This window comes from Neovison vison, chromosome 3, assembly GCF_020171115.1.
Source record: "Neovison vison isolate M4711 chromosome 3, ASM_NN_V1, whole genome shotgun sequence".
In the NCBI taxonomy this organism is placed as follows: domain Eukaryota; kingdom Metazoa; phylum Chordata; class Mammalia; order Carnivora; family Mustelidae; genus Neogale; species Neogale vison.
Window position 1 is genome coordinate 233,229,217 of NC_058093.1, and position 27,647 is coordinate 233,256,863.

At 55.3% G+C, this 27,647-nt stretch overlaps 1 protein-coding gene across 2 annotated transcripts in view; it reads right to left on the reverse strand.

Annotated features, from left to right (window-relative positions):
• The window catches only part of SH2B3 (SH2B adaptor protein 3), a 37,474-nt gene extending 14,468 nt beyond the window's left edge, over positions 1–23,006 (reverse strand). For both annotated transcript variants that reach the window (XM_044244272.1, XM_044244271.1), the window contains exons 1-2: positions 22,683–23,006; positions 11,741–12,538 (exon numbers count right to left, since the gene is read on the reverse strand). In XM_044244272.1, the coding sequence (XP_044100207.1) occupies positions 11,741–12,511 (771 nt within the window). In that variant the 5' untranslated portion in view covers positions 12,512–12,538; positions 22,683–23,006. The remainder of the gene's footprint in view (positions 1–11,740; positions 12,539–22,682) is intronic.
• Between the last annotated feature and the right edge of the window lie 4,641 nt (positions 23,007–27,647).

A 27,647-nucleotide genomic window follows, 5' to 3' on the forward strand; every position in this document is an offset into this window, starting at 1 on the left:
TGTGGTTGAGAACTAACAGCCTCTGTCGGCGGCCTGGGGTGGGGGAGCGCGGCGGCAGAGGGGGGCTCGTCACCACCGAGACCCACCTCCTGCCTTCGAAGAATGGTGATTCAGAAGAGGCGGAAATGATGGCCTCTGGGGTGCGGGGGGCTGCAGGGGTGCCAGGAAGGCTCAGAGCCCCCGAACAGATGGAAATGCGGGCGAGAGCAAGGAGCTGGCCGGGTCGCAGCCGCAGCCAGCACAGCACCCGGGAGGGGGGGGGGGGTCCCTCATGCCTCTGAGCGCGTCCGACAGACTTGCCACCCTTACCTTGAGCCTGTTCACTGAGCGCTCCGCAGGCCATGTGCCTGCACACACAGCACCTCACGGACATCAGAAAACAACAGGAAATCACACCAGCCAGAAAGAAGAGAAACCGGATGGGTTAAATAATTAGAAGTGAAAAATAAAGCTCGAGACAAAACTGGAATAGAACCCAAGTAATTATCTGATCCAGGGTGGGAGGGGCCTGAGGCAGAAAAAGCAAAGGACAAAACCCCAAGGGAAAAGATCACTGTATTTTATTGCCCGGACTTAAAAACCTCCAGAGATGAAGAACCTCAGGATAGAAATTGAAAAGCCAAATGGTGAATAGGGGAATATTATTAGCAGCATGTGACAGCTTATGCTCATGTAAAGAGCTCTTGCAGATCAACAAGAAAAAAGGCAGACAGTGTTGTAAATGGCCTGTAAGTCACAAAAATGTCTATGACCAAGAAATGGAAGAGAAATGGTCCAAATCCACAGGGACAGAAAGTAGACTAGTGGCTGCCAGGGGTTGGGGAGGGTGGGGACGGAAATTGGACTGACTGCTAACAGGTACAGGGTTTCTTTCTGGGGCGACGGAAATGTTCTGGAATTAGCAGTGGTGATTGTGCACACAGCGAATATAGTAAAAACCAATGCACTGCACTCTCCTGTGGTGAAATATTATGTGAATTCAATATTTTTATGGGTTTTGGAGAAATGGTCTGTTCCACTGCAGTCAGAAAGGGCAAGATAACCACTTCACCTAGAAGTTGGCATAAGTCTTAAATATCCAGTACTGGGCCTGCTGGTGGTGAGAAGGTGAGCGGCCCCAGCCCTTCTGCAAGGCTATCTGCAAAGGATCAGAAGCATAGAAGTGGCCAGTTCAGCACATGAAAAAAATGTTCAGCATCAGTCGCCATCAGGGAAATGCAAATCAAAACCCCATGAGAGCTCTTCACACCCACCAAGATGATTACAATCAAAAAAAGACCCATAACAGGAGTTGGCTAGGATGTGGAGAAGCTGGAGCCCTCGCCCGCTGCTGCTGGGAACAAAACGGGGCAGCCGCCACGGACAACAGTCTGGCAGTAAAATGTGAAACCGAGAATTACCATACAACCCCGCGGCACCACTCCTAGACAGACACCCAAGGGAGATGAACCCACGACGTCTGCACAGAAGGTTACACACGAATGTTAACGGCAGCCCAGCCCCGTCCGCACGGGAGCCACGCCGCATGCCGGAAAGTGGGAGCAACGCAACGTCCGTTCACTGATGGACAGACGGAACGTCGTGTGTCCACACGGTGGAATAGGACTCAGCCATAAAAGGAGTGGGGCGCTGACACCTGCCACGACATGGGTGAACCTTGAAGACATGACACCAAGTACAAGACGCTGGTCCCAAAAGACCGGCAAATTCTCGTATTCTACTTCTATAAAAACAACCTAATAGGCAAATGCAGAGAGACCGAGAGCAGACCAGTGGCGGAGGGAGGGGACAGTGGGGAGTGCCTGCTAATGGGTGCAAGGTCTCTTTCTGAGATGACTAAAGTGTTCTAATAAAATCAGATCACGGTGATCATTGCGCAAGTCCGTAAATACACCCAAAGCTGCTGCTGTACGCTTGAAATAAGTTCATTTTCCGTGCTTGTGAACTGCATCTCGGTAAAGCTCAGAGGGCGCCTGGGTGGCTCAGTTGGTTAAGGGCCCCCCCTCGACTCAGGTCATGATCCCAGGGTCCACATGGGGCTCTGCTGGGGGGGGGAGGGGGGGGCTGCTTCTCCCTCGGCCCCTCCCCCTGCTCGCGCGCTCTCCCTCACTTGCTCTCAAATAAATCAATAAATAAATAATCTTAAGGAAAAGCAAACAGCTCAGCGAGCGCGCTGTAGAAGCTGTCATAAAGCCTTCGACTCAGCACTTCCCTTTCTAGGAAGTTAACCTAAGGAAATAATGAGAGCTGGGCACGAAGATTTATGGACGAGTGTATGTCGCGCAGTTCTCTCTCCAAGCAGGAAAGTGAGAAATGGCTGAATTAGGAGTCTGGATAATATTAAATACATCACAGCCTCTCTGTGTAAATGAAATACTGCGTAGTCAGTATAAAAAAAGACATTCTTGGAAGGTAGTTCAGAAAAATGTCCAAGCTCTGTTAAGTGAAAGGTCACAAAGCAGAACGAGGAGTGTGCGTCCCCCCCGGGGCTGGGGTTTTTGTCCTAAGGTGTCTGGCCGCGCCCCCGCGCCTGGCGCACACAGCGGGCTCCAGAGAGAAGCTCAGAAAGAAGAAGGAGTGAATGCTCGAAGAACTGCAGTTGGGGGGAAAGTTAGGAAATGCAAGAAGAAAGGTCACCAAGCCTTCTGCCAAGATGGAAAATGCTGGTTCTCTCCAGGTGCGAGGCTCGGAGGCGGTTTTCAGGGAATGCTCTACAGTCTCTGCCGTGAGCTCTACGAGCAGAAAACGCAAAACCAAAACCCGGAGGAGCTCAAACGTGGAGGCTCTCGGCAAATGAGAGTTTCCTAGATTACGTGACGGTTCAGATGAGACGGCTCAGATGAGACAGAGCAGGGGCCCTCGGTGCCGCATGATTCCCTGGAGACCAGTTTCTCCCAACGCAGCTGTTCCTGCGGCTCTCAGCACCCCTGCCTCGGCCAGCGCCGGGACCCCCCGCTTCAGCCCCCAGTGAGGGAGGCTCCCGAGGCCTGGTGGCGGGCGCCGCTTCGGTCGTCTCTGTGGATGGTGTCACCCGCTGGTGTCAGACCCCGAGACGTCAGCGGAGTCCACGGCCGGAGGACGACACTGGCCTCCTCCCCAGCACAGAGGGGAGATAGGAAAAGGGTGTGGGGCCCCCAAAAGGAAGCTGAGGAGGCCCCTCCTGCCTTGGGGAAGGAAGCTCCCACCCCCCCCCATCACCACCGAAGGCCGGCGGCTCAGAGCACGGAGATCTCTCGTGCATTTTGGTTTCCTTTTCCATTCACAAAGACGTGGGTGGGGGATTTCCAGCAGCGGCCTGCCTGGCTCGCTGGGGCTGCCAGCTGGTGCCCAAGACGGCCACCGTGGGGGCCAGCCGGGCTGTGGCCCAGCCCCAAGACAGCAGCCAGGGACCCACCTCCGGGATGCGGCGCCCTCTCGGGTGGGAGCACGCTGTGCCCTTGTTGAGCCTGCTTTTGACTCAGTTACCCCCAAAATGCCACATACTGACATTTCGCTTTCCAGAATGGGAAACTGAGACTCAGAAAGGCCAAGCTCTCAGCCCAAAGTCACATATCAAGGACATGAGAGCCAAGATCTGAGCCTAAACCCGTCCCCCTGCTGCACTTCTCCCCGGCGGCCACGCTCACAGCCCAGACTACTGCGATGGTCTTGTCCCAGGCCCCCGTCCCCCGAACGAACGAAAACCGAACGCGCACTTCCAGGAAGCTGGCGAAGGGCCCTGGGGGGCAGGTGAAGCACCCCCAGAGGCTCTGGGGTCAGAGGGTGAGGATAAACCAGGGTGGTCCGCCGCCCTCCCCTGCTGGAGTCAGGAGCACTTTCTAGCGTGTGGATTCACAGAATTTGAGCTGAAAGGAAACTCCGATACCATCTGCCCGCGGCGTCAGCATGGTCAGGGGTTTCTTGTGAGCGGCAAAATACTCTTCAGAAATGATCGGACGCGGAGCCCCAGTAAGGGGCAGCTGTGTGTGCCTCGTCCACCACCACCCCTTCCTTCCTACCCCCACCAGTCCCGGAAGGCCCAGACCAAGCCCCTTTGTTGCCCATTTCACAGCTCAGAGAGGGGTGGGGACCCGCCCGGGGCCCAAAGCAGCCCAGAGCGGAGCAAGGACAGGAACCCCATTCTCACTGGGGGAGCCCTGGCCTCTGGTCATCCTGAGAGAGAGTGGGACTGGGGCGCCACTGGCCTCTGGCACTCCCCATCTGTCCCCACGGGAACAGGGGTCTCTGCCCGGCCCAGAACTGGCCGTGAGGGGTGGGTGACTTCTCCACCTGTTGGGGGGCCGAAACGCAAACCCCTGGCCTTGACAGGCCTATAGCAGATGCTGTTCCTGGCTCTTCCGCCTCCCAGCTGTGTGGCCTTGGGCAATCTTTCTACCTCTCTGTGCCTGGTTCCTCACCGGTGAGATGGCTTCATCGCCAGCCCCCGCCTCCACGGTGTGTCAGATCGATAACCAATGTTGGTAATGACACAACCAGAGCCCAGCTCTGCCGGCGGCGCGGGGCGCCCTCAGGTGCTTCTTGGACAGCAGCTCGGCCGCCCCCTCAGCTCCCCACAGGTGAGGGCTGTTGCGCCACTAGTTTTAGGAAATATTTGAGGAAACTGAGGCACAGTGAGAGAGGGCCGAGTGCTTTTCCCAAGGTCACACAGCTGGCGGGGGGGCAGAGGCAGGACTCAAACCGAGGTCTGTCTGAGCCAAGGGAGGGTGCCCCCTCCCGCCTGGCCGCTTCCTGCCCGGCCCTCCTCCTCTTCCTCCTCTTCCTCCTGCCTCCGAGAGGAAACCGCCAGGCCTCCGGCGGACATCCCTTTCTCTCTGCTTCCTCTTTCCCACACTCAGGGGCACGAGCTCCAGGCTCAGGCCCCCGGCATCCACCCTGTGGCTCCCTCTGCCTCTCCCAGCCTCAGTTTCCCTACCTGGAAGGCAGGCGCAGTGCCAGTGCCAACCGGATCGGACAGTGAGCAGCCACAGGCTCCTACAGTGGCACCCTCAGCCGCAGCGCTCCCCACGGGAGTGGGGGGCCCCTGGCCAGCACACGGGCGGCCAGAGCCCCTGCGGCTGCACAGGCTCCGAGAACCACCAGACCTGCAACTCCGCCTCCTCCTGGACGCACAGTGGGCGCGGCTGAGGAGCCGAGGGGGCTCGAGGTCTGGGGGCCTCTTGTCACAAACTGGGTCCCCCAGACTGTCCCCCGCTGGACAATGGGCTCTGTGACGGCGGGGCCGGAGGGCTTCCAGGCACCCCAGGGAGGTCTGCTGCCTAGATGCAGGGCCTGAGGCCGACCCCCAGCCACCCAGTCCACGCATGCTGCATCCGTGGCCTCTGCCACACGAGCAGCCCCACAGGCAGGTGCTGTGACCATCCCCATTTCACAGATGGGGAAACCGAAGCCCGGAAAGGCTGAGTCGCTTGCCCCAGGCCGCCCAGCTCAGAAAGAGCAGAGCGGGAACGGCTCTGAACCACAGTGTCCAACTGGCCCACCCCCAGCCGCCCCAGGAGCGGCAGCACAGCTACTCCCAACCAGACCACTTCCTCCTGGGGCTAGTTGAGGCCTCTAGTGTATATGGGGGTGCGCAGGGCTATTGGCCGAGGTGTCCCCCACCTCCTTCCTCTAGCTCTTCTCTAGGCCAGGCAGCAGAGGCCAAGGGCAGAACATGCGGGGGGAAGGAGACACTGGCTCTGCCCCTCTAGGGGGGCAGCACTGGACAAAGTGGTCACAGGGAGCCTTTCCCGGGCTGCAAGCTCCGAACAGCGGCCCCCCCCAACCCCGATGGGGCCACTAGTGATCGTAAGTCCTGCTGAAGGCCCACTCGGCACCCGGGGCAGCCTGGTTCCCCGGGATTCCTGTCCCAATCCGGCCACTCACGAGCTGTGTGACCTCAGCCAAGTCGTCATTCTTCACCTCCTTTCCTCATCTGTGAAATGGGGGCAACTCCGGAGCTCTCACAGGGCCGCTGTGAGGGTTCAGCAAGACGGGTCAGTCAAGTCCCGCGTATATAACAAGCGCCAAATAAATGTCGGCGAACAAGTTACTTTCCGACTGCAGCTAGAACTCCACCATCACCGCCTTGTGCGGAGGAGAGAAACTGAGGCTCAGCCCCCAGACCTGACGGGGCTTTGGGACCATTTCAGCCAACTAAGGCCTGGATACATGGGGAAACTGAGGCCCCAAAGAGCAGAGAGCCAGCCCAAGTGCTATGGCCGGCCTGGTTGTGCTCCATCTGAAAACGGACCCTGAGCTCCAGGGGAGCTGCTTCAGTTCCTTCTCCCCTCCCCACCCCGCCCCCAACCCTGTCCGCCCACCGCCTCCTGCCAGGCTCTCCCTCTGCAGCCCATAGGCTGGGTCCACGCCCTGTGATGCCGGCCTGGCTCTGCAGGATCCACTGACAGGTTTGGGTTTTTTCTTTCAAGATTATTTATTTGTTTGGAGGGGAGGGGAAGGAGAGGGACAGAGGGAGCAAGAATCTCAAGCAGAGGCCCCACAAGCAGGGAGCCCAATGTGAGGCTTGAGCCCATGACCCTGAGGCCACGACCTGAGCAGAAATCAAGAGTCAGACAGACACTCAACCGACTGAGCCACCCAGGTCCCTGCTTATCCACTGACTTTATAAGAGAAGCCAGAAATCTATGGGGCGCCTGGGTGGCTCAGTGGGTTAGAACCTGTCTTGAGCTCAGGTCATGATCCCAGGGTCCTGGGATCGAGCCCCACATCGGGCTCTCTGCTCAGCAGGGAGCCTACTTCCCACCCCCTCTGCCTGCCTCTCTGCCTGCTTGTGATCTCTGTCTCTCAAATAAATAAAATCTTTAAAAAAATTTAAAAAGAGACTCCAGAAATCTGGATTCTTCTGTGAAATCTCTACATTTTATGTTTTTAAATATTGGTAACCAATCCAACTTTGTTTTTTCTTTTAACTGCTGAGTACAATGGCATGTCCCAGGCCTGGCCTGGCGGGGGGCTGACACTCCATGGGCTCGGGCTCCAGGGAGCAGTTGAAGAGCGTGGCCAGAGGCTTGGAGGTGGGAGCCCCTTGTGATCAGGGTTCTTGTCCCCTCAGGTGCATGGCCCTGAGCGAGTCCCTTTGCCTCTCCCAGAACTTAGTTTCTCCCCTGTCAAATGGGTCAGTAGCCTTGACCTCAGGGGTAGGGACTTCGGGTCAAGTGTTTAGGGCAATGGTCAGCACAAGCAGGTGCCCAGGCAAGATAGTAAATATGCTGCCCCCCCCCTCAATTCTAGCCCAACCCTGGGACTCAGATGTCTGAGGAGGGGGAGTTGCCATAGGACGAGTGGAGATGGAGACCAGAGGGTCTCGTTAAGAGAAGAATCACGCCACTGCTGATAGTGTGAGACCCCCAAGTCCTCCCTATGGCCACAAGGCCCCCACCTAACCCAGCCCCAGCACCTTTCCAACCTTTTCTGTGCTTGTTCCCTCCATTCCCGTGGCCACTTGTTCCCCCGGCCACTTGTTCATTCCTTAAAGTCTCCTGGTTCATAGCCACCCCAGGGCCTTTGCACTTGCTATTTCATTGACCTGGGACTCCTACACCCAAATCTTTCAGAAATGGCACCTTTCCTCATCTCAGACATCACCTCCTTCCAGGGGCAGGACTACTTTGAGGACGACCCCCCAGTGTGGTGAAGCATACTTTGTGCTTCTCCTGAAGGTGAGCACCCAGAAGGGAGGCCCATCTCCCGCTCACCCACAGGGTTGCCACCGAAACCAGAGATGGCCATAACCACCCATCTTTGGACACTGGAAATAGCCACAAATGTCTCCTCCAACCACCCTCCAGCCACACACCCCACCCCCACCAGCAGCCCGGCTCCGGCCTCCACTTACACCCCCATTAGCAAGGAGCTCCCCTTGAGAGCCTCATCATGACCCTGAGGGGCTTTTACCCCTGCTTAGAGGTGAAGGAGGCTGAGTGGGGACGAGGTCAGCCAGGGTGACACAGCTGGTCAGAGGCAGAGGTGAATCTTGAGGACCCATGAGTCCTTGGTTCCCTGGCCTCAGATTCTGGGTGGCATGTGCTTGGCTGAGGCCCAAGGAACATGCCTCTGGGCAGCTGCCCTGTCTCAGCTCGTGTCCTCCAAACCTCTGCCTGCTCAAAGCAGCGGGACCTTCTCCAAGCTGGGGCTCGGCACCGTGCAAGGGCCATGGTGTGGGCGTGAGCCCAGAGCCCAGGCCCTTAACCACCACCCACTGGCTATCGAAGCTGCAGCCTTCCTTTGCCTTCTGTTCAAAGCTGCTCCTCTGAACAACTCCAGGCTCAGAGGTCAAGACTGCCCACCTGGCAGGCACACTCCGTCAAGACTTAGAGTCTAAGAATCCTCAGCCTGGAGCCTGGACGCTCCAGGTCATTCTAGGAAACATTCAGGAACAGCTCCTAGACTATTCCAAACACAGTGGGGGGCTGCTAGAAGCTGCTGGAGCTGGGCTGCTCCGTCAAACCAGATACTTGGTGCAGGGGCTGGGAGAGGCCCTAAAGGGCAGCTCACTTTGTGGGGGACACCCCAGGTCTTGGACCAACCACCGAGCCTACGACACAGCCCTAGGGCCCCAGCTGCCCTCCCCCAGGCCTCGACTTCACCAGGGCCAGAACACGACACACAACATTTGTGCCTCCCAGTTGGGCACTGAGGACCCAGACCAGCACTGGGAATAAAACTGTTCTCAGTCCCAAAGTCATTACCATGACCATCACAATAACAAGAAGAAGCACTCACACTGAGTGCTCCCTAGGCCAGTTCACGCAACAACTCCACAAGGCGAAACTGTGAGTAGCCCCGTTGTACAGAGGCGGCCACTGAGGCTCAGAGAGGGGCTATCACTTGCCTATGGCCCCAGAGCTGGGAAAAGGTTAAGTCATGATTTAAACTCAGGTCCACTTGACTCCTGATACCTGGTTTTCCAAGATGGTTTGTTTTAAGCATAAGTTGTTTTTTTAATTTATTTTTTACTTGTATTTTTGAAAGTATTTATTTAGTGTTCTCTACCCCCAACATGGGGCTCAAACTCATGACCCCGAGGATCAAGCGTCACACACTCCTCCAGCTGAGCCAGCCAGGCACCCCAGAAGCTGTTTTGAAAGTGAAGTTTTATAGGGACCCCGTGCTGTCACACAGATAAGACCACGTGTTTGGGATGTTATTTGCCTTTCACGGTGTCATAACCTCAAGACTTTAAAAATGATGAGAAAACAGTTTTTATCTGCACTTGCATTTTCCAACAGCTTCCCGTTGTGTTTGGAATAAAACGCTAACTCTTCACAGGACCCTCTAACCACACATATGCCCCATGCCCCATCTTCCCTCTCTGTGCTCCCACCACCCAGGCCTCTTCTGTTATAGTCTTCAAAACACACAGAATGCCTACCCACCTCAGGGCCTTTGTCTGTGCTGCTCCCCCTGCCTGAAACACTGAGAGTTTTTTTTCATTTTAAAGATTTAATTTTTAAGTCATCTCTGCACCCAAACTGGGGCTCGAACTCACAACCCCGAGATCAAGAGTCACATGCTCTACCGACGGAGCCAGCGAGGTGCCCTGACACTGAGAAATTCTTCACTCAGGATTAAGACTGGTCCAAAAGTCACCAGTTCAATGCTCACTAGGACACTTTGATAATTAGGACAGGGTGGTGTTGGCCTAAGGACAGACACATGGGCCAGTGGAACAGAAGGGAGAGTCTTCCTGAAGCACACCAATGGACACTGGATTTAGGATAAAAGCAGCACTGCAATCCAATAGAGAAAAGATGGTCACATCAGCAAATCGTGCTGGAACAACTGTAAGAATCATGACCCCTACCTCACGCTGTACATCAAAACGAATTCCAGATGGATTTTGGTCCAAAATGTGAAGGCCCAAACAATCAAGTTTCCAGGAGATCTTCATCACCCCAAGGGGATGAAATTTTCTTAAACATGACACAAAAAGCAATAACTGTAAGGAAAGCAGCTGATAAGATGGACTTAAAGAACTTGTGTTCATGGAAAGATTCCATTAAAGAAGAAAAAAGGGAACCCACAGAGTTGGAGATGATATTTACAAAACAAGGAAGTATATCCAGCATATATGAAAACTCCTATGAGAAGAGACAACTCAATAAAAACAATAAGCAAACATAAAAGAGTTAATTCCAGGGGCCAATAAACATATGAAAATGTGTTTAACCTCATGAGTCATCAGGGAAATGCAAATTAAAGCTGCAGTGAGTACCCAGTATACACAGCCACCGGAGGGGGGACGGAAAAAGACTCTCATACACTGCTAGTGGGGACAGAAGATCTCTTGCAGCCACTTTGTAAAAAATACAGACGTTTCTGATAAACACGCACTTGCCACATGACCTAACAAGGCCTCTAGGAATCTCCCTGAGAGAAATGGATGCACATGTCCGCACAGGGATCTATTTGCGAATTTCGTAGCTTTTATGAATTTTATTCCTAAAAGTCCCAAAGTAGAAACGATCCAAATACCACCGACAGGTGGGTGTAAGCTCCCTGTGGTACGGAGATAGGAACGGGCTCCTGATGCACAGGAGAGCACGAACAAGCCTCTACAACATTCTGCTGAGCCAAAGGAGCAGACGCAAAAGGCAACATGCTGCGTGATTCCATTTGTATCCAGTTCAGAGGGAGCCTTGTGGGTGTTGGGTGACTTGGGCGTGTGTGAACATGGCCGCCCTCGTGGGGCTTCCCGTTCGCTCACCCTCTGCCCTGAATGCCCGGGACACAATGCCGAAGGTTAGGTCACACAAGGGGATTCTTTGGCAACACCCGATCCCAACCACCAAATCGGGACCCCTCGGAGATACTCCCAGAGGCCCCACTGCTCTTCCTTTATAACATTGTGCAGAATTTATAACTCCCTATTCGGTTGTAGGTTTCCTTGCCCAGTAGCTCCCACTAAGATGCCAGGACCCCAGCATCAGCATCTGTGTACACGGTCCGTGCTCAATAAACATCTATTAATTGAATGAATAAGTCTCCTCCATTCAGACCGGGACCCTCCGGGGGCTAGGATCACATGTGCCTTGCTCACTTTCCAGCAGCATGACAGAAAGAGAAAGGAATCAAATGAAAGCCACGTGGTTGCATCAATTTGATACACCTGAGTCCAAGATAGAGCTTGTCAGGTATTAAGCCTCCAGCCTCACCTGCAGAGCTGAATTAAGTTGTGGAAAAACACAGAATTTTTAACACTTTAAATAAGACATCCACCAATCATGAGACATGCAAAGGAATCAAAAGGACGGTTTTCAACCCCCTAGAGAACCCCCTCCTCTTGGTCATGGTCCACCTGGGTCAGGGGTGTCAAGGACCAGAGGGACCTGTCACAGTCCACGTGAAGTCCATCTACGGTGTCTCTGCACTTTCTACAAAATCCTTGACCACTACTCCTCAAAACCCTCAAAACCATCATCAGAAACAAGGAAAGCCTGAGAACTTGTCAAAGCCGTGAGGCCCCTAAAGAGACACCACGATAACCGAATCGAATATGGAATATGCTGAAACAGAAAAACCGCCGCGAGCCGCGCGCTGTCTCGGTTAGGCACATGCCGCAGTAACGCGAGCCGCTAAGGTCAGGCACGGCTGCGTGGGGCGTCCGAGGGAACCCCGGGCCATCTCTGCACCCTCTCCGCAAATCCAAAACCGCCTGAAAGAAACGCCTCACTTTTTCCAAGGCATGCTTTCCCTCGGGGCGCATGTGGCCACCCGCGGGGCTGTCGCGCGGGGAGCTTACCTTAGGCGGGTCGAAGAGCTCCAGCACGCGGTCTGCACCGCCGTCGGGGCCCTGGGCGCGCCGCAGCGCCAGCCGCCCCCGCTGCCAGCGCGCCCCGCTGTCCATGGACGCCTCGTCTGCCAAGCTGTAGCGCAGCGCCGCCTCCTTGAGGGCCTCGGGAGGCGGCTCGCGGGCCAGGCTCCAGGGCAGGAGCTTCCTGGCCAGGCCGGAGCGGGCCGGGCCCTCGCCCGCCTCCCCCGCGGCCCCGGTGGCGGCCGGCAGCTCCCCGGCCGAGCCGCGGCGCAGGATGTGGCGCAGGCTGTGGCGCAGGTGCTGGAAGGTGCAGGCGGCGGGCGGTCGCGGCGGGGCCAGCTCCTCCGAGCTACGGGCCTTGGGCAGCGCAGGGGCGGCGGGACCCGGGCCCGACTCGGCCGGGGCTGCCTCGGCCTTGGACGGGGACCCGCGGCCCGTGTCCCGGTAGTCGCGCGCGGGCGGCGCGGCCCGGGTCCCCGGTGGCCCTGGCGCCCAGCCCTCGCGCACCTCGCGGCAGAAGTAGCGCTGGAAGAGGTCGGTGAACTGCAGCGACACGAGCTCGGCGCGCAGGGGCGCGTGGTGCGGGTGCTCGCGCGCGAAGAGCCAGTACTGCCGCGCCAGCTCCCGGGCTGCGGCCACTGCGTGCAGCTCGCAGAACTCGCTCCAGCCCCGCGGGGACGGCGACGACGTCGCGGCGGCCGAAGAGGAGGGCGAGGACGCGGAGGAGGCCGAGGAGGGTTGCAGGGTGGGCCCGTTCATGGCGGAGACCGAGGTGGGGCGGCCAGGCTGAAAGACACAGAGGGGTGGGCGACAAAGGAGTGAGCAGCTGAGCAAAAGACTACTTAAACCCGCCACCGCGACACAGGTTATTCACCAGGCACAACGTCAGAAATCGGAAGTCACCGATAATACCCGGTGCTGGTGAAGGTGCAGCGAAATGGTCACTCCCCTACAGTGCTGCTAGTTCTCTGAGTGATACAGCCATTTTGGAGGGCAGTTTGGCAGGGTGCATTTCAGACCCAGGAATTCCACTTTCAAGTATTCGAGAGAATGCTTGCTTGCCTGTGAAGAGAGGTAGGTACAAGACAATCCCCGAATGTGTCTGACTGGTGTTTATACAACTTAAATGCCCATCAGAGACTGGTAAAGCAAACGGCGTTGCATCTGCAGGCTGCAGTATTCTGCAGCAGTGGAGGAGGTAGGGGAAGGTCTGCGCTGCCACCCCAGGGAGATCCCCAAGGCAAACCATGAAACAATGCAGACTCTGTGGTCCCATATACGTGAACACACACAAAACCGAACTACCAATTTTGATGTCCATGTAAATGTGTTTAAGTGGCAGGCAAGAAAGGTGTGGCTGGCCCAAAGCTACTGAAAACAGTGGTGACTTCTGGGGGAAGAACCGGATTTGGAATTCAAGTAACCAAGGAACACTGCTGCTACATGTCTCTCTGGTTGAGAACACTGAGCCTGGGTTCAAACGCCAGCACCGCCACTGACTTGTTACCTGACTTTGGGTGAGTTACTGACCTCTCTCTTGTTTCCCCATCTGTAAAATGGGGAACACACTTGTACCTGCCTTATAGGAGTGTTATGAGGATTCACTGAGTTAATAAATATAAAGGCGTTAGAACTTAGGAAAAGCCTACCAAAGGCTGGCTGTTACTATTTAAATATTACAATGAGAGTGTAACATTGGTGTCAATAAAAATAAATATAAAACGACAAATAAAAAGGAATTAACAAGACTCACAAAGGAATGCAAAGGTTATTTCCTGCTCCGATGAGGGGGGGATGTCAGGACAGGCAGACCCTTGCCTACGTATCCCACCTGGGGCTCCCTTCTCCTCCTACCCCCATGGCTCCTTCTTCGGCACCACCCAATTGAAATGGTAGAAGCCCCCCACCCTCTGCTGTCCGAGGTGCTGAACCCTGGACCTCTCTAGTTACAATCAATGCTGTCCTTCCAACTAAGCCTGGCTGGGCCTGGGCCCCTTTGGGGATGACATAATGACGGCTGTTCATTCTATCACCATGCCCCCTCCCCAGTAAAAAACTATTACTGAGGGTCTACTCTGTGCCAGGCACCAAGCTATACTACACACATATGTGGAGGCTGTGTGACCTCTGACACCTGACTGGACCTCTCTGAACCCCACTTCCCTCATCTGTCAAATGCAGAGCACCATGGTACCCACTTCATGAAATGGTTATAAGGAGTCCTTGAGAGGCACTCAAGGTGGAGACCAGAACCTGGAGACCAAGGTTCCTTCTACCACACCCCACAGCATACATACCTTCTATCTAGGCAGGGGCGGGGGGCGGGGGGCAGGCCTGCAGGGAAGCTACAGGACAGTGAGGGCTGCGCTGCCCTGCCCTCCCTGGGCCACACTGGGGACCCTGCAGTGACTGCAGCAGGACGCCCCAGGCAGTGCAGAGCAAGTGTCTGCATCAGTGAGGAAGGCGGAGACCTCGTCGCAGTAAGCGCTTTGCACACAGTCAATGAAGGCTGCCAGGCAGAAGGGAAGGGAGGGGTGGAACATGTGCTCTTGGCCCCCACACTGCCCAGAAAGCTGCCCTGCTGCTGAGGACCTGTGTGTGTGATTTGTCCTTAGTTAACCCCATGGCCACCCCCATGCAGCCACACAGGTGAGGCAAGCACTGTTCTCGCAGGTTAGGGGGCCCAGAAAGCTCTAGGATTCCAGACCCAAGCTCCTGCTCCTCTAGGAGACCCTGTGTGTTCTGCAGCATCACGTGCTGGCTGCAGCCTCTGGGCCTTGCCTTCAGTGTCCCCTCAGCCCTGCCTGCTCTCAGCCGGCTTCCAACTTCACATTGGAGAACCTTCCATGAGCACACAGAGTCAAGTCCTGAACTTGACCTTCAGCACATCCGTCACATGTTAGCATTCAACAGCCAGGCGCGGCTCAGTCAGTGAAGCGTCCCACTCTTGATTTTAGCTCAGGTCATAACCTCGGGGTTGTGACCTCCAGCACCCCCAATCGCGTCTGCTTGAGATTCTCTCCCTCTGCCCTCCCACCAAGTGCGTTCACTCCCTCCTCTAAAATAAATAAAATTTTTAAAAGATTTTATTCATTTATTTGACACAGATCACAAGTAGGCAGAGAGGCAGGCAGAGAGAGAGCTGCTGAGCAGAGAGCCTGATGCAGGGCTCGATCCCAGGACCCTGAAATCATGACCTGGGCTGAAGGCAGAGGCTTAACCCACTGAGCCACCCAGGCGTCCCTAAATCTTTTTTTTTTTTTTTTAGATAGCTGTTATTTTTTAAATTAGTGGCTATTTCCGCACCAGACTATGAGCTTCCCAATCTGGTCCCTGCTCCAGCCCCAGTTCCTAGCATGCAGCAGGAGCTCAGTAAATGCCCACTGAATGAATGAATGTATGAATGCAAGCGATCAGCTGCATTTGCAACCCATAGTCCCGCAAGAGATGCATTGGGGCCAGTCCCCCCCCAACAACCACCTCTCACCGGGCCAACCCACCTCCCAGGCACCCCCGAGTCCCCATGCCCAATGGCAGGGCCCAACCTTGGCAGGAGGCTTCCTGGAACAGTGTGCCAGCTCCAGGCTTCCCCACTGCCTGGGGGATGGCCGGCAGCCCTCCTAACCACACCGCTTACGGTTCCCCCAACAGAAGAGCAGTGTGGACCAAGTACTTGCTAGACATCAGGCATTGGTTCTGCTTTTGCAAAGCATTAACTCTCCTAGGCTTCATGGAAGGCCTAGGAAGTTGGGCCTATAATTGCTCCCATTTTACAGACAGAGAAACCGAAGCATGGGAGGTCCGATTGCTGGCAATAGAAACCCCCACAGAAGCCGTCCCAAAATGCCTGCTCAGTGCCAGAATGCACACCGTTAGGAAGACTCACTTTCCCCGCGAATGTATATTGAATGAAGGAAACCCAGGGGAGGGACATAAACTTCTCATTCAGCCCCTGCGGAAGTCAGGGGGCATCAGCTCCCCTGCCCAGGTCCCAAAGCCACCAGGGGGTCAGGAAAGCAACCACAGGTTATAAGTTTAAAAACAATGATTCGACATTTGTATACATTGTAAAATGATCACAGGAAATCTAGTTATTATGTTGTATCCCTGAAACTAATGTATGTTGATCATATCTCAATTTTATTTCTTAAGATTTTATTTATTTGACAGGGAAAAAGAGAATACAAGCAGGGCGAGCGGTAGGCAGAGAAAGAGGGAGAAGCAGGCTCCCTGCTGTGCAGGAAGCCCGATGTGGGGCTCGATCCCAGGACCCTGGGATCATGACCTGAGCTGAAGGCAGACACTTAACCGACTGAGCCACCAGGCACCCCAGTCATATCTCAATTTTAGAAATACAATTTAAAAAACAAAAATAAGAATAAACGACACTATTTCTGGCTTTTTAGATGCCCTGCCGTGTGCTAAACACTTTGCATTTATACTCACTAGTTTAATCTACACTGGAGGGTAGAGGGGAGACATATCAATACGTCCAGTTTATAGATAAAAAAGCCAAGACAAGGGAAGATTAGCTTGCGCAGAGCCCCACGGCCAGTGAGGCATAGAGCTGGGATTAGAACCGCTCTCTGTCCTGTGTGCTCAACCAGGGCTGTTTGCCCCTGGAAGGTGCAGAGGCCATCTCGCTCGGGTCACCCCCACGGCCAGGTCAGAGTAGATGCTCCTGAAATAGCACCTGTATGAGTTAATGAACTCCTGGGATTGGGGTGGGCTGTGGTTTGGCAGTCCTGCTCTTGGAGTCGTACTCCTGACCGACAGGGACAAACAGAAGGGCTGCAGGGCTCTGAGAAACGCACCGAGATCCCCACCCCCTGCCCAGACAAGCACTTGTGGGGCTACCAGCCAAACCTGGGGCCGCCTCCTGCCTCTGTCACTTCTTCGCTGTGCGGTACAGAAAAGGGGGCTCTTCTCTCTGAGCCCGTGCCCCCATCTGTAAAATGGGCCAGTGTTCAGCTCTCGGCATTCACTAGGAACATTCTGAGAACGGAGGTCTGCGAGGCGCTGGGCTCAGCAAACAAGTGGCTGTGGCTATTTTATTACTCTTACTGTTAGCAGAGAAGAGCACCAGCTCCAGAGAATTTCAGGCCTTTGATCACAGAAGCCAGAGAGGGAGCCTGCCTTGTGGGCTGGGCCAGCAGGGAGCGTCAAGGGAGCCTGAACAAAAGGCCTTCTCAGGGGAGAGGTGGCTCCAGGCAGGAGCTCCGGGCAGGAAGTCACCAGTCAGAGCACTGAGTGCTCAGCTGGGGCCCACGTCTGGGAGGGGGCGTGCCTCGGAGGTTTCCTGGCTGGGCGGCAGCAGGCAGGAAGATGGTCCTCTCCTTGGGCCTGAGCCCCGGTGGCAGCCATTTATTGAACACTTACTATATGCTAAGTAATTGATCAGATCACACCCGCTGTGGGATTAAAGCCTGAAAACCTCTTAGCAGAAAGCATTTATTAATCACTTGAGGAACTCCCAGGAATCTCCAGGCTTAGGGTTGGGGGTATAAGTAGGAGGGTCTTGGGGGCACTTCCACTGGCCCCCTCCTCCCCCCTCCCCCCACCTACCAGAGCACTGGAAGCCCGGGTGGCCAAAGGGATGAACGCACTCACACAGAGGGGCCTACAAATCTGCAGAGTCCCTCCCGCCTAATGCACTTGGGCTTCTGGGGCGGGGAGTTCCCAGCTATGTGTGTGCAGGTGGGGCGCCGGCATTTCCCAAATCCCATGGTGGGGTGAGGGACAAGAAGGATGTTATGCGGAGCAGGAAGGTCAATCCTGGCACCCCCTTCCCCCCAAGTCCCCACAGCAAACGCATGGAAATCACGGTCCCCCTGCCCATCCTAGGGCCCTGGGCTGGGCTGGGGGTGGATCTGCCTCTCAGGACCCCACATTCAAGACAACTATGTCCACCAGAGTGCCTGCAGGCCTTAAAACCCTAGCCCGAGCTTGGTGTCCCCCGCTGAAGCAGATCCAGCCTAAGCAACCCTCGAGCCCCTACCAAGTTGGAGAGAAATGAGGCGCTGAACACCTGGGAATCCTGGCTCTAGGCAGGGAATCTGAACTGTGGGGCCCACTCTAACCCATGACCCCAGAGACTGGGGCTCCTCAGCCCCTCCTCTATCCGATCACCCTGGGTAACAACATAATCTGGGGAAGCTAACATTTCCCACTTAATTATGAGGCCCAGGTGCAGACAAGATCGTTACCCACCTGTGGGAATTCCACCTGCCAAGGCTTGGGGAGAATAAATTGTGGTAAATGAAGTTAAAATGAGCCAGTCCAGAGCTTCCATCCTCCCCCAGGTCCACAGCTTCCCCTGCCCCCAGCTCACAGATGTTTGGGCAGGAAGTCCCATATTTTCGGAGGGAGACACCTCCTCCAGGGAGGCCTCCAGGTTGACTATAGGCCACAGCAAGCATTTTGTCCTTTCCCACCTATAGCACCAACTTCTCCAGCAGCCCAGACCCTCTGCCCAAGGAAGCCCAGAGAGTTGCGGGGGGGGGGGGGGGACTCCAACACACACGCCTGGGAGTCAGCCCACTGCCTCTCACACCATTCAGGCTGTCCAGACTGTGGAGAAGCCCCTGGGATGTAGGGAATAAAGGTTCTGAGGTCCTGGGGAGGCTGAGAGGTGGGTTCTGCCCTATATCACTGAGCAGTCCGTGGAGTCCTGAGGCACCCTCTCTGGGGTCACCTAGTGCCCAGGGACTTTCAAGTCCTCTGTGCCCACACCCAGCCTAACACCCCACCTACCTACCCAGCTAGGCTTCAGGAGAAAGCCAGGGACTATCCCCCCAAGGAAGGGCAGTACTCCCCAGCCCCAGCACCACCCCTCCATACCAGCATGTGACTTCTTCTCACTGCCCCCGAGTTGAGAAGGCTGAGACTCTACCCGGGGACACCCCCTCGGTGTCCTGCACCCTGCAATGGTGTCAGGAGAGGTGAACCTCTCCCCACACTCCTCACCTTCTCTGGCCTGTCCCGTGAGAGGCCGGCTCTCAGAGGGTGTATTCATGCCCAAGGCCCTCTTTTGTGACCGCCTCCCCCAGTCACATTTCCAGTCCTCCAGCTCCCCAAGGCCGGCACCTCCATCAGGCACCCTGTGAGTCAGCGCCCGGTGAGCAGGGCAGACTTCCTCCCTCCCAGGCCTCCCTGGGGACAAAGGGGCAGTGGCAGCCTGCCCTCCCTCACCACCACCACCGCCGCCCCCCCCCCCCGGCCAACAGGGGTGGGGGCCCACATCCGGACAGGCCCCCAGGGGCTCACGGCCTGGCTCACAAGGAAGCCTGCAGCATGGCCCCCCTCCCCGACCCCTGACAGGGTGGCGTGGGAGGACAAATCTTCCAGCCATCTGCTCAGCTGCTGGGCTTCCGGTCGAGGCGGGGCCGGAGGACACCAGGAGGACTTGCTCTCCTGGGGAAGTGCCCCTTGCCCTTGCTGGGAAGAAGAATACCAGGTTGCGAAGCGTAGGGGTGGTCCGTGGGACCTCAGAGCCCCGGCTGAGGAATGATGGTTGCCCAGGGGACAGGACCCAAGTGAGCTGTGTCCAGCTGTGGCCTTTGGACCTGCCCAGTTTCCAAGGGACTACAGGCCCCCGGAAGCCAGGGAGCTGGGGTGCAGGGCTCCTGGGTCCAATTAAGCCTGACTCAGCAAGTGACCCCAGCTGAGTCACTTCCCCTGGGCAGACGGCCCGCCTCAGTTTCCTCAGGGAGGGCGGGTAGCTGGGAACAGGGTCTGGCTGGGAACAAGAAACTTGTATTACACCTCTGGACTCTGAGGCAGGCTTCTCCCATCTGCCAGATGGAAGCAGCTTCCTGCCCCGCCCAGCCAAAGATGCTGAACACTGGGGGGGGGGGGCGCAGAGGGGCGGGTGGCCCTTGGGACCATTTTCCCAGGAAACCCGGCAATGAAGTGTTAGCCCCCTCTAGGGCACTCACAGTAGCAGCTCACACTTATTGAGCACCGACTGCATGCCAGGCATTGTGCACGCCTCTTTTCAATATAATCCAGGCATTAGTACTCCCATGTCATAGAGGAGGACAGCAGAGCTCAGGGACAAGCCCAGGGGCACAGAGCCATAGCAATTACAGCCAACGCCTTTCAAGTCCCTACACTGCGCCGGGCTCACACACTCCATATATTACCTTACGCACAGGTTCATATACCCCTGAAAGACTAAGACTCTTGGTCCCCATTGGGCAGATGAGGTCCAGAGAGGTCTGATAATTTGTCCTAGGCCTCACAGCTAGAACCTGGCAGATCCTGGATTTGGCTCCAAAATTCATGTTGCTACCAAGGAGAAGTGGGAATTTAACAGGAGAGGCAACTCATTTAATATACTAATAATAATATCCTTACCTATTATCGTCAGGGGAGGCCCAGCTCTGACTGCTTTATGTGCATCTCCATACCTCCCCCAACCCCCAAAGTGGGCTGCACTGGGACTGGGAGGTCTTCCAAGTGCCTCCAGCCCTTCCCCCTTTGTCCTTGGAGAGGTTCCATCCAGGAGGTGGAGGGTGTCCTAGGGTAACACGGCTGGACCAAGATATCCAAGGGCCCCCAAAGGCTGACCTGCTTCAGGGCTACCTGTGTCTGCTGGGCCCAGGCTCCGCCCATATCTGGAGGGGTTCTACAGAATCTGATTTGTTCTAGAAAGTTCTATCTAGCAGGAAGGATTAAGTCCAGGGTTTACAGGAACAGCAGGGGAGGCGGGGAGGGAAAACAGAGGATCAGAAGGAGAACAATCAGAGCTAACATCCACAACAAACAGTAACAGTCTCATCATTATTACTACTATCACTCCTGATCAAAATGTTCTAAACACTTTGCAAATTCGCTCATATGGTTCCAATGACCCTAAGAATTAGGTACTCTGTTCACACCCATTTGACAGACGAGGAAACTGAGGCTGGGATAGTTAAGCAAGGCTTTGTAGCCAGGAAGCACCATCCCCTCATCCTGCCTGCATCTTTCCAATTCTTCTCCTAAAAACTCAGGAGCCCCCCAGAACCACACACGTGCTGGAAATGCTCGAGGGATGCTGATGGACAAACATTCCACAGCCAGGAAAATCAAGATAATGATGGTAATGATAATAATAAAATAACCACCACCACCTGTAATTGAAACTTTTCTCTGCCAGGCAGCAGGTGCTTCTCACACAATGACTCATTAAATCCCTACCATAAACCTGTTATTAATCCCATTTCACATGGAGGGGACTGAGGTTCACAGGTGTCACTTGGCCATGCCCTCAGCTGAACAGAAGCAGTGGGAGCATGGAACCTCCGCCTCCAGGATCCTCCTCTCCCACTGCTAAACCCCGGAAGGTCCTCAGACCCCAGCAGCTGGTACTTCAGTCCAGCTCCTTCCCAGCTGGCTGCCTCTGTGGTCCACAGGGACTCGCACAAGTTCTAGGAATGTTCACCCTTTGGCTCAGAAGATTTTCCCTCCCAGAGGAGGGTTGTGGGAAAAAGCTCAGAAAAAGTGTATTAAAAACCCTTCCAACTTCCCAAGCGGGCCCTGGCCTCTCATCGGCTGACCCCAGCCTGCCCGGGAGGCCTCTGCCTGCTCTCCCCCCATTAGGGCTGGGTCTCCAGCCCCCGCAGCCCCAGGGAGCCCTCAGAGCTGTTTCCGCTCTGGCAGCCAGGTCAGTGATGAGAAAGCCAGACATGACTCGCGCCCCTAGCCCTGGAGACCCATGTGCCCATCGCCTGGTAGGGGCCTTGCAGCTGGACTGTAAAAGGGAAGGCAGGATGGGCTGGCTGCCCTAGCTGAGCCTGGCAGCTGGTGGGGGTCAGGGGATGCTCCTCTCCCAGGAGAGGTGCATGGGGGTCAGATCTCAGCCCCTCCTGCCTCCAAAGCTGGACGTTGGCCCTGCAGACATTGCTTTGCCAGACCCTCTGCTCCAAAGCCCCCACCGCAGCCCAATTTCACTTCCTCCCGCTCAGTCAGGCCTGGCCATGCCCCTCCCTGGAGGCCTCCAGCTGCAGGCAGTGACCTCCTCACCTACATCATCGTGGCCGGGAATGGGGAAGAGAAACAGGAGAATGAGGAAATTAAAGGAAAAAAAAAAAAAAAAAAGGCAGGACAGGCAGGAAGGCCCCCCTCCCCAGTTCCTCAAATGCAATCCCCATCATCCCAAAAGCCCCCATGGGCAGAGGGAGGGAAGGGAGGGGATTTCTGCACCAAGCATTAAAGGCCTCTGAAATGTCCCTCCCAGCCGTGCTGACCTAAAAGGCAAATCACCCCATCCCACCCACTTTTTTTTTTCTTAGATAGGAGGATTCACCTGAGCTCCAGGTCTGGGATGTGAGGGCACCAACTCAAAGAGAACTGAGTTCCAGGACTCTTGAACCCTTGGGAAGCCCCAAACTCAGCGGCTTGGGGGCACCTGGCCTGGCCCACCTCTGAGGTATGGTGACTGGGGAGAGGGGCTTCTAGAATCCAGAGACACCCTCCTAGCCACATGGTCTGGGCTGGGAGAATGGGGAGGGACAGGTGGCCCCACTCCCAGAGGGCTCTTCCATCCTCACAGCCCCATCTGACTGCTTTCACTTTCAAGGTACCAAGCGCTTGACCCTGGACCCCTCCTCACCACACACAAGTTGAGGGGGACTGCTGCCCTCGACTGACTGGGCTACTTTAAGGGGTAGACTGGGGGTATTAACCATACCCTCTCAGCGCCTTCCCCACTGCCTCCCCTATGACATCGCCAACACGTGTGTGGGTGGGGGTGTCGGCTGGGAGGGTGTCGCAGGAGCTGGAGAAGGGCCGCCCCTGAACACCCCACCCGGGTCAGGGGCAGGACAGTATTTCAGACTGTTGTGGGAGTGCGCAGACACCGGGCAGAACCGGACAGGGGGCCTCCTCTTCCCCCATCAGAGCCCTCCCAACCCGGTGGAGGGAGCGCCGGGAAAGGCGGGCTTACCTGAGAGAGAGGGGGTCCGGGCCCGGCCGGCCCATGGCGTCGCACGCCCCCGGCCCCCCGAAATCCCGAGGGGGCGGGCGGGCCCCCGCCCCGGGCGCGTTCTCTCCCGCGCGCCGGCTCCTGGCTCGCGGCTCGCTCGAGCGGGGCTCAGGCAGGAAACCCGGGCTCGGAAAATGGCCAGCGCCTCATCATTTCCGCCGCCAGCGCTTGACAGTTGCGGGGGGATGCGCCCCCGGGCCGCCGCCGGGGAAACTTTGCTGCTGCCGCCGCCGTCGCCACCACGGGCCGCGACAGTCCGGGCGGGCGGCCGGGCGGAGGCGGTGGCCCGAGCCCATGCCGCCTCGCGCCGTTATGTAAAGAGGAACCGGCTGTGAGAGCGGAGCCCAGCGGGGGAGGGTGGCCACGGCAGGGGCGGGGCTAGGGTGGGGCGGGACCGGGAGAGACCACGCCCCGGTCCTTCCCCGAGCCAGACTCGGCCGGGGAGGGGGGCGGCTCCTAGGGGCGTGGTCGGACATGGTCCCGCCCATTAATCCGGATCCGCCACGGCTGACTGGGTCCTGGGGTCTCAAAGGCGAGCTCGGAGAGAGGCGGGCCCTACCAAGCCACGCCCACACCTCGCCCACCCGAGGTCGCGTCGCGAGGGCTAAAGAAGGGAATGAACGACCGAGGGGTGGGGCAACCTTGGCCCCACCCACCTAGCCCCTGCAGACCCCCAGGTGCCTCAGCGCTGCGGGGGCGGGGCCAGATGGGGAGAGGCGGGGCCTGGGGCGGGGCGGGGTCGAGCCTCTTGGCCTCGAGGGGGCGCGCCCCTGCGACTCCCTCCTGCAAGGCCTTATCTGCACGCTCCGGGCGGGTCCGTGCAATAGCGACCACAGCTTTCGTCACCCCCCGGGGAAGGATCCCAACCCCGCCGGGTCCCGACTATCCGCGACTCTGCTGAACCGACCCGCCACGGCCGTAGCCCCGCCCCATTCGGGTTCTGTCCTCACCCTCGGTTCTGCTCTTGTCGTTGCTGGTGCCTGGGTAGGCCGACCTCCCCTGGACCGGGCGACTCCCCTGGGCCACTACTATCGGGGCCACACCTCAGGAATACATCTTTCTCCAGGAAGCCCTCCCGGACCGCGGACACCCATGCCCTCTGGGCCTCCCTCTCTGCTCTCCCCCGTGCTTTCATTTTCTCTGCAGGCCTTACGTGGGGTGAGGTTGACAGTGGGGTGCCCCCTAGTCTGAGGTGGAGCATACAGTCAGCGGGCCCTTCCCCCAACACGGGGCAGCGTGGTGAGAGAGGAATGTCTACTCTTCTCTCCCTCCCACAACAGGAAACTAGTCGATTAGTCCAAGCTTGCAGGAACCTCATCACCCCTTCCCAGACAACACACTCTCCGGTCTGCTGCCTCCTCCTCTTACTAACCTTGGGCAAATGACTTGACTTCTCCATACCTCAATTTCCTCATCTGTGAAATGGAAAGAGTAAGAGTACCCACTCCACTGGGTTACTGTGGGGATTAAATGAGTCAGTGCATTAAAGCACTTAGCGTTGGGCTTTGCCCAAGGGAAAGCACTACTACCTGCGTGTTTGTTAATCAGGCTTGAGTTCTGCCCCTGGAGATGCAGAAAGGGGTTCCCCAGAAGATGGGGATTTCCAGACTCCACCCAGACGGGGATCAGGGCTGGTCTGCTGTAGGATCCTTGAAATCACATAACCTTGAAGGACCTCTAGCAATGAACATGTGCTTTCCCACAAATACTTGTTAAATGCCTCCAACACGCCAGGCACTGTTGTAGGTGCTGGAGACACAGACGTGAACAAGACAGACAAATAGGCTGCCCTTGTGGAGCAGACATTCTGGCGAGGGGACACACAGCATAAGTACTTGAATAAATGGGATAATGGATTGAGAGGAAGATAAAACAGTTAAAGATAGATAGTAGGAAGGGGCTGTCTTAGACTGGAGGCTTGGGGAGGACCGCTCTGAGGAACTAGCATTTGAGGTGAGACCACCCCTTTCCCCATCCTGTAGCAAGAAACATCTGGGCATGATAAAGTCTGAGGGAAGGGCATTCCTGGCCAAAGGAACAGTGAGTGCAAAGGTCCTGAGGTGGGAATAAGCTTGGTGCATTTGAGGCAAGCCCAGAAGGCAGTGTGATACCCAGGCTTACAGATGGGAAGAGATGAAGTTGGAAAGGTAGGCCTGCCACATGGAAACTTTAAGGTCCTGGTGTCAAGTTTGGGAATTATCTTGAGAGCAATAGGGAGCCACGGGGAATTTTTGAAGGACCTGTTGAGTTTGGATTTGAGCTGCAAAGTCTGGAGTTGGCAACCCATTAGAAGGTGCGCCAGTAACATTCACACAGCATCTGAGGATGTGGGACAAGGTGGGGGGGGGTGAGGTATTAGGGAAGCCTAAACCAATCACTCCATATTATTATCTCTATATGGCATCTGGGGAGACTGAGGCCTAGAGAGAGCAGTTACCTGCCTGCAGTCACACAGCTGCCAGGTGGTGCCAACAGAGCAGCAGGTACACAGCAGTTGTCAAATGGTTGCTGAAAGCTGCCAGCCACAAGCACTTTCCCTCTCACTGCCCAGACAGCAGTTTTGCTGACTTAAATGGAGACTTGTGGTTCTTCCCCTTTTTAATCACAGTGCAAGCCTTCTCTCGTGCCAGATTTCTCTGAGGCCCAAAGTGGTTTCCCTTCTCGCTTAATTTCTTCTTGCCAGGCGTCCCCTCGAGTCCAAGTTGGTTGTTTCAATGCTCTCTCCGCGAGAGACTTCTCACTCTGTTCATGCTTTTCCTTCTAAAGGCAACGGGTTTACAACGAACACCTCTTCTGTCGCCTTGCCCTAGATTTGAGAGCACCCCCGCTCTGAACTGCGATTTTCCTCTTCTCACCGTGGCTCCTCCCACTTCATAGGTCCCTGGGGCCCAGAGTGAGAAGGAGGTTTATCCGAATTGCCCTGAAGCAAGGGAGGTAGCCTCAGCCAGCAGGTGCCACCGCCCTTGCTCTCACACCGACGGGGGAGAACGCCTATTGCCTGCCAACTAGGGGCTGGAGACTCTCAGGATTAATAACAGTAACGAAACAGCAGCCGATGACAACATTAGTAAATGCTTATTAATACCATTAACATGATATTAACAACTGGTACTGATAACAACACAAAAGTTAACCAGTATGGAATTAATAAAAGAATCAATAACAATAGAATAATAACGTAACAACTGTTAATAGATCTTGTTAAAAATAATAAGTTACTGGGGCACCTGGGTGGCTCAGTGGGTTAAAGCCTCTGCCTTCGGCTCAGGTCATGATCCCAGGGTCCTGGGATCGAGCCCCGAATCGGGCTCTCTGCTCGGCAGGAAGCCTGCTTCCCCCTCTCTCTCTACCTGCCTCTCTGCCTACTTGTAATCTCTGTCAAATAAATAAATAAAATCTTAAAAAATAATAATAATAAGTTACTGTTAGTTATTACAGAATTAACAGTAAATATAAAATAACAGTAAGATATTAGTAGCAAAAATAAATATAATAACAGGTCTAGGATTCATAGTTACCATAATAACAAGCGGTACCGGGATTAATAATAATAAATAAAAACTAAAGTAGAAGAGTAATAAGATTAATAATAAATGTAACATGGGGCGTCTGGCTGGCTTAGTGGAAAGAGCATGTGACTCCTGACCCCGAGGTCGTGAATTCAAGCCCCACCCCACACTGGGTGTAGGGATGATTAAAAAAATAAACTTAAATAATAATAATAATAACAAACGTAATATAATTGTAATATAATCATTGTTAACAGCCCCAGGACTAATAATAGCACTTAATAGTTACAGGATTTAAAATAATAAATAGGGGCACCTGGGTGGCTCAGTCAGTTAAGCGGCTGCCTTGGGCTCAGGTCATGACCCCGGGGTCCTGAGATCGAGCTCCGTGTGGGGCTCCCTGTTTAGCGGACGGTCTGCTTCTCCCTCTCCATCTTCCCCTCCCTCCTGCTCGTGCTCTCACTTGCACTCTCTCAAATGAATAAAAACATTAAAAAAATAATAAAGTAACAATAGGCTAGAAAGAGGACTAACAGTAATAGAATAATAGTGTAATCATAATAGCTAACGATCTAGGATTAATAACAATACGATTACCAGTTGCAGAGGCTTGCGTGTGCCTGGTCGGGCATTGCCCCACGTCAGGGCTGGCAGAGGAAACTTCCTGTGATGATGGAGAGGAGCTGTCTGCACTTGTCCACAATGTCACCACGAGCCACATGAGGCTATTGAGCATTTGAACTCTGGCAAGGGTCACCGAGGAACTAAATTTTAATTTTCTGTAGTGTTAATGAATTAAAATTTAAATAGCCTCATGTGGGCAGTGATCTCTGCCCTCGACAGCGTGGCTCTGGACATTTTCCATCAGTTAACTCATTTCGTTCTCATGACAGCCGTGGGCTAGGTACTCTTACTGTTGTTATTATCCCCATTTTATTTTATTTTTTTAAAGATTTTATTCATTTATTAGACAGAGATCACAAGTAGGCAGAGAGGCAGGTAGAGAGAGAAGGGGAAGCAGGCTCCCTGCTGAGCAGAGAGCCCAATGTGGGGCTCGATCCCAGGACCCTGGGATCATGACCTGAGCTGAAGGCAGAGGCTTTAACCCACTGAGCCACCCAGGCGCCCCGTTATCCCCATTTTATTATGAGGAAACTGAGTCATTGAAAAGTAAAGTCATTAGGCCTGATCAGAATCTCCCCACTTCAAAGACAGAACAGCATTGTCTGAGGGGACCCCAGTTAAGCATGAAGGCTCTGGGGTCACCCCGACAGGTTTAGAATTCTGCGTTCGGTATCCTCTTAGCTTGGGTGATCACTTGGACTCCCTAGACCTCAATTTTTTTGTCTGTAAAACGGGGACCGTCACAGGGCTGGCTTGGTTGGGCTGTGTGGGAGAATTTGATGAGAAAACTTAC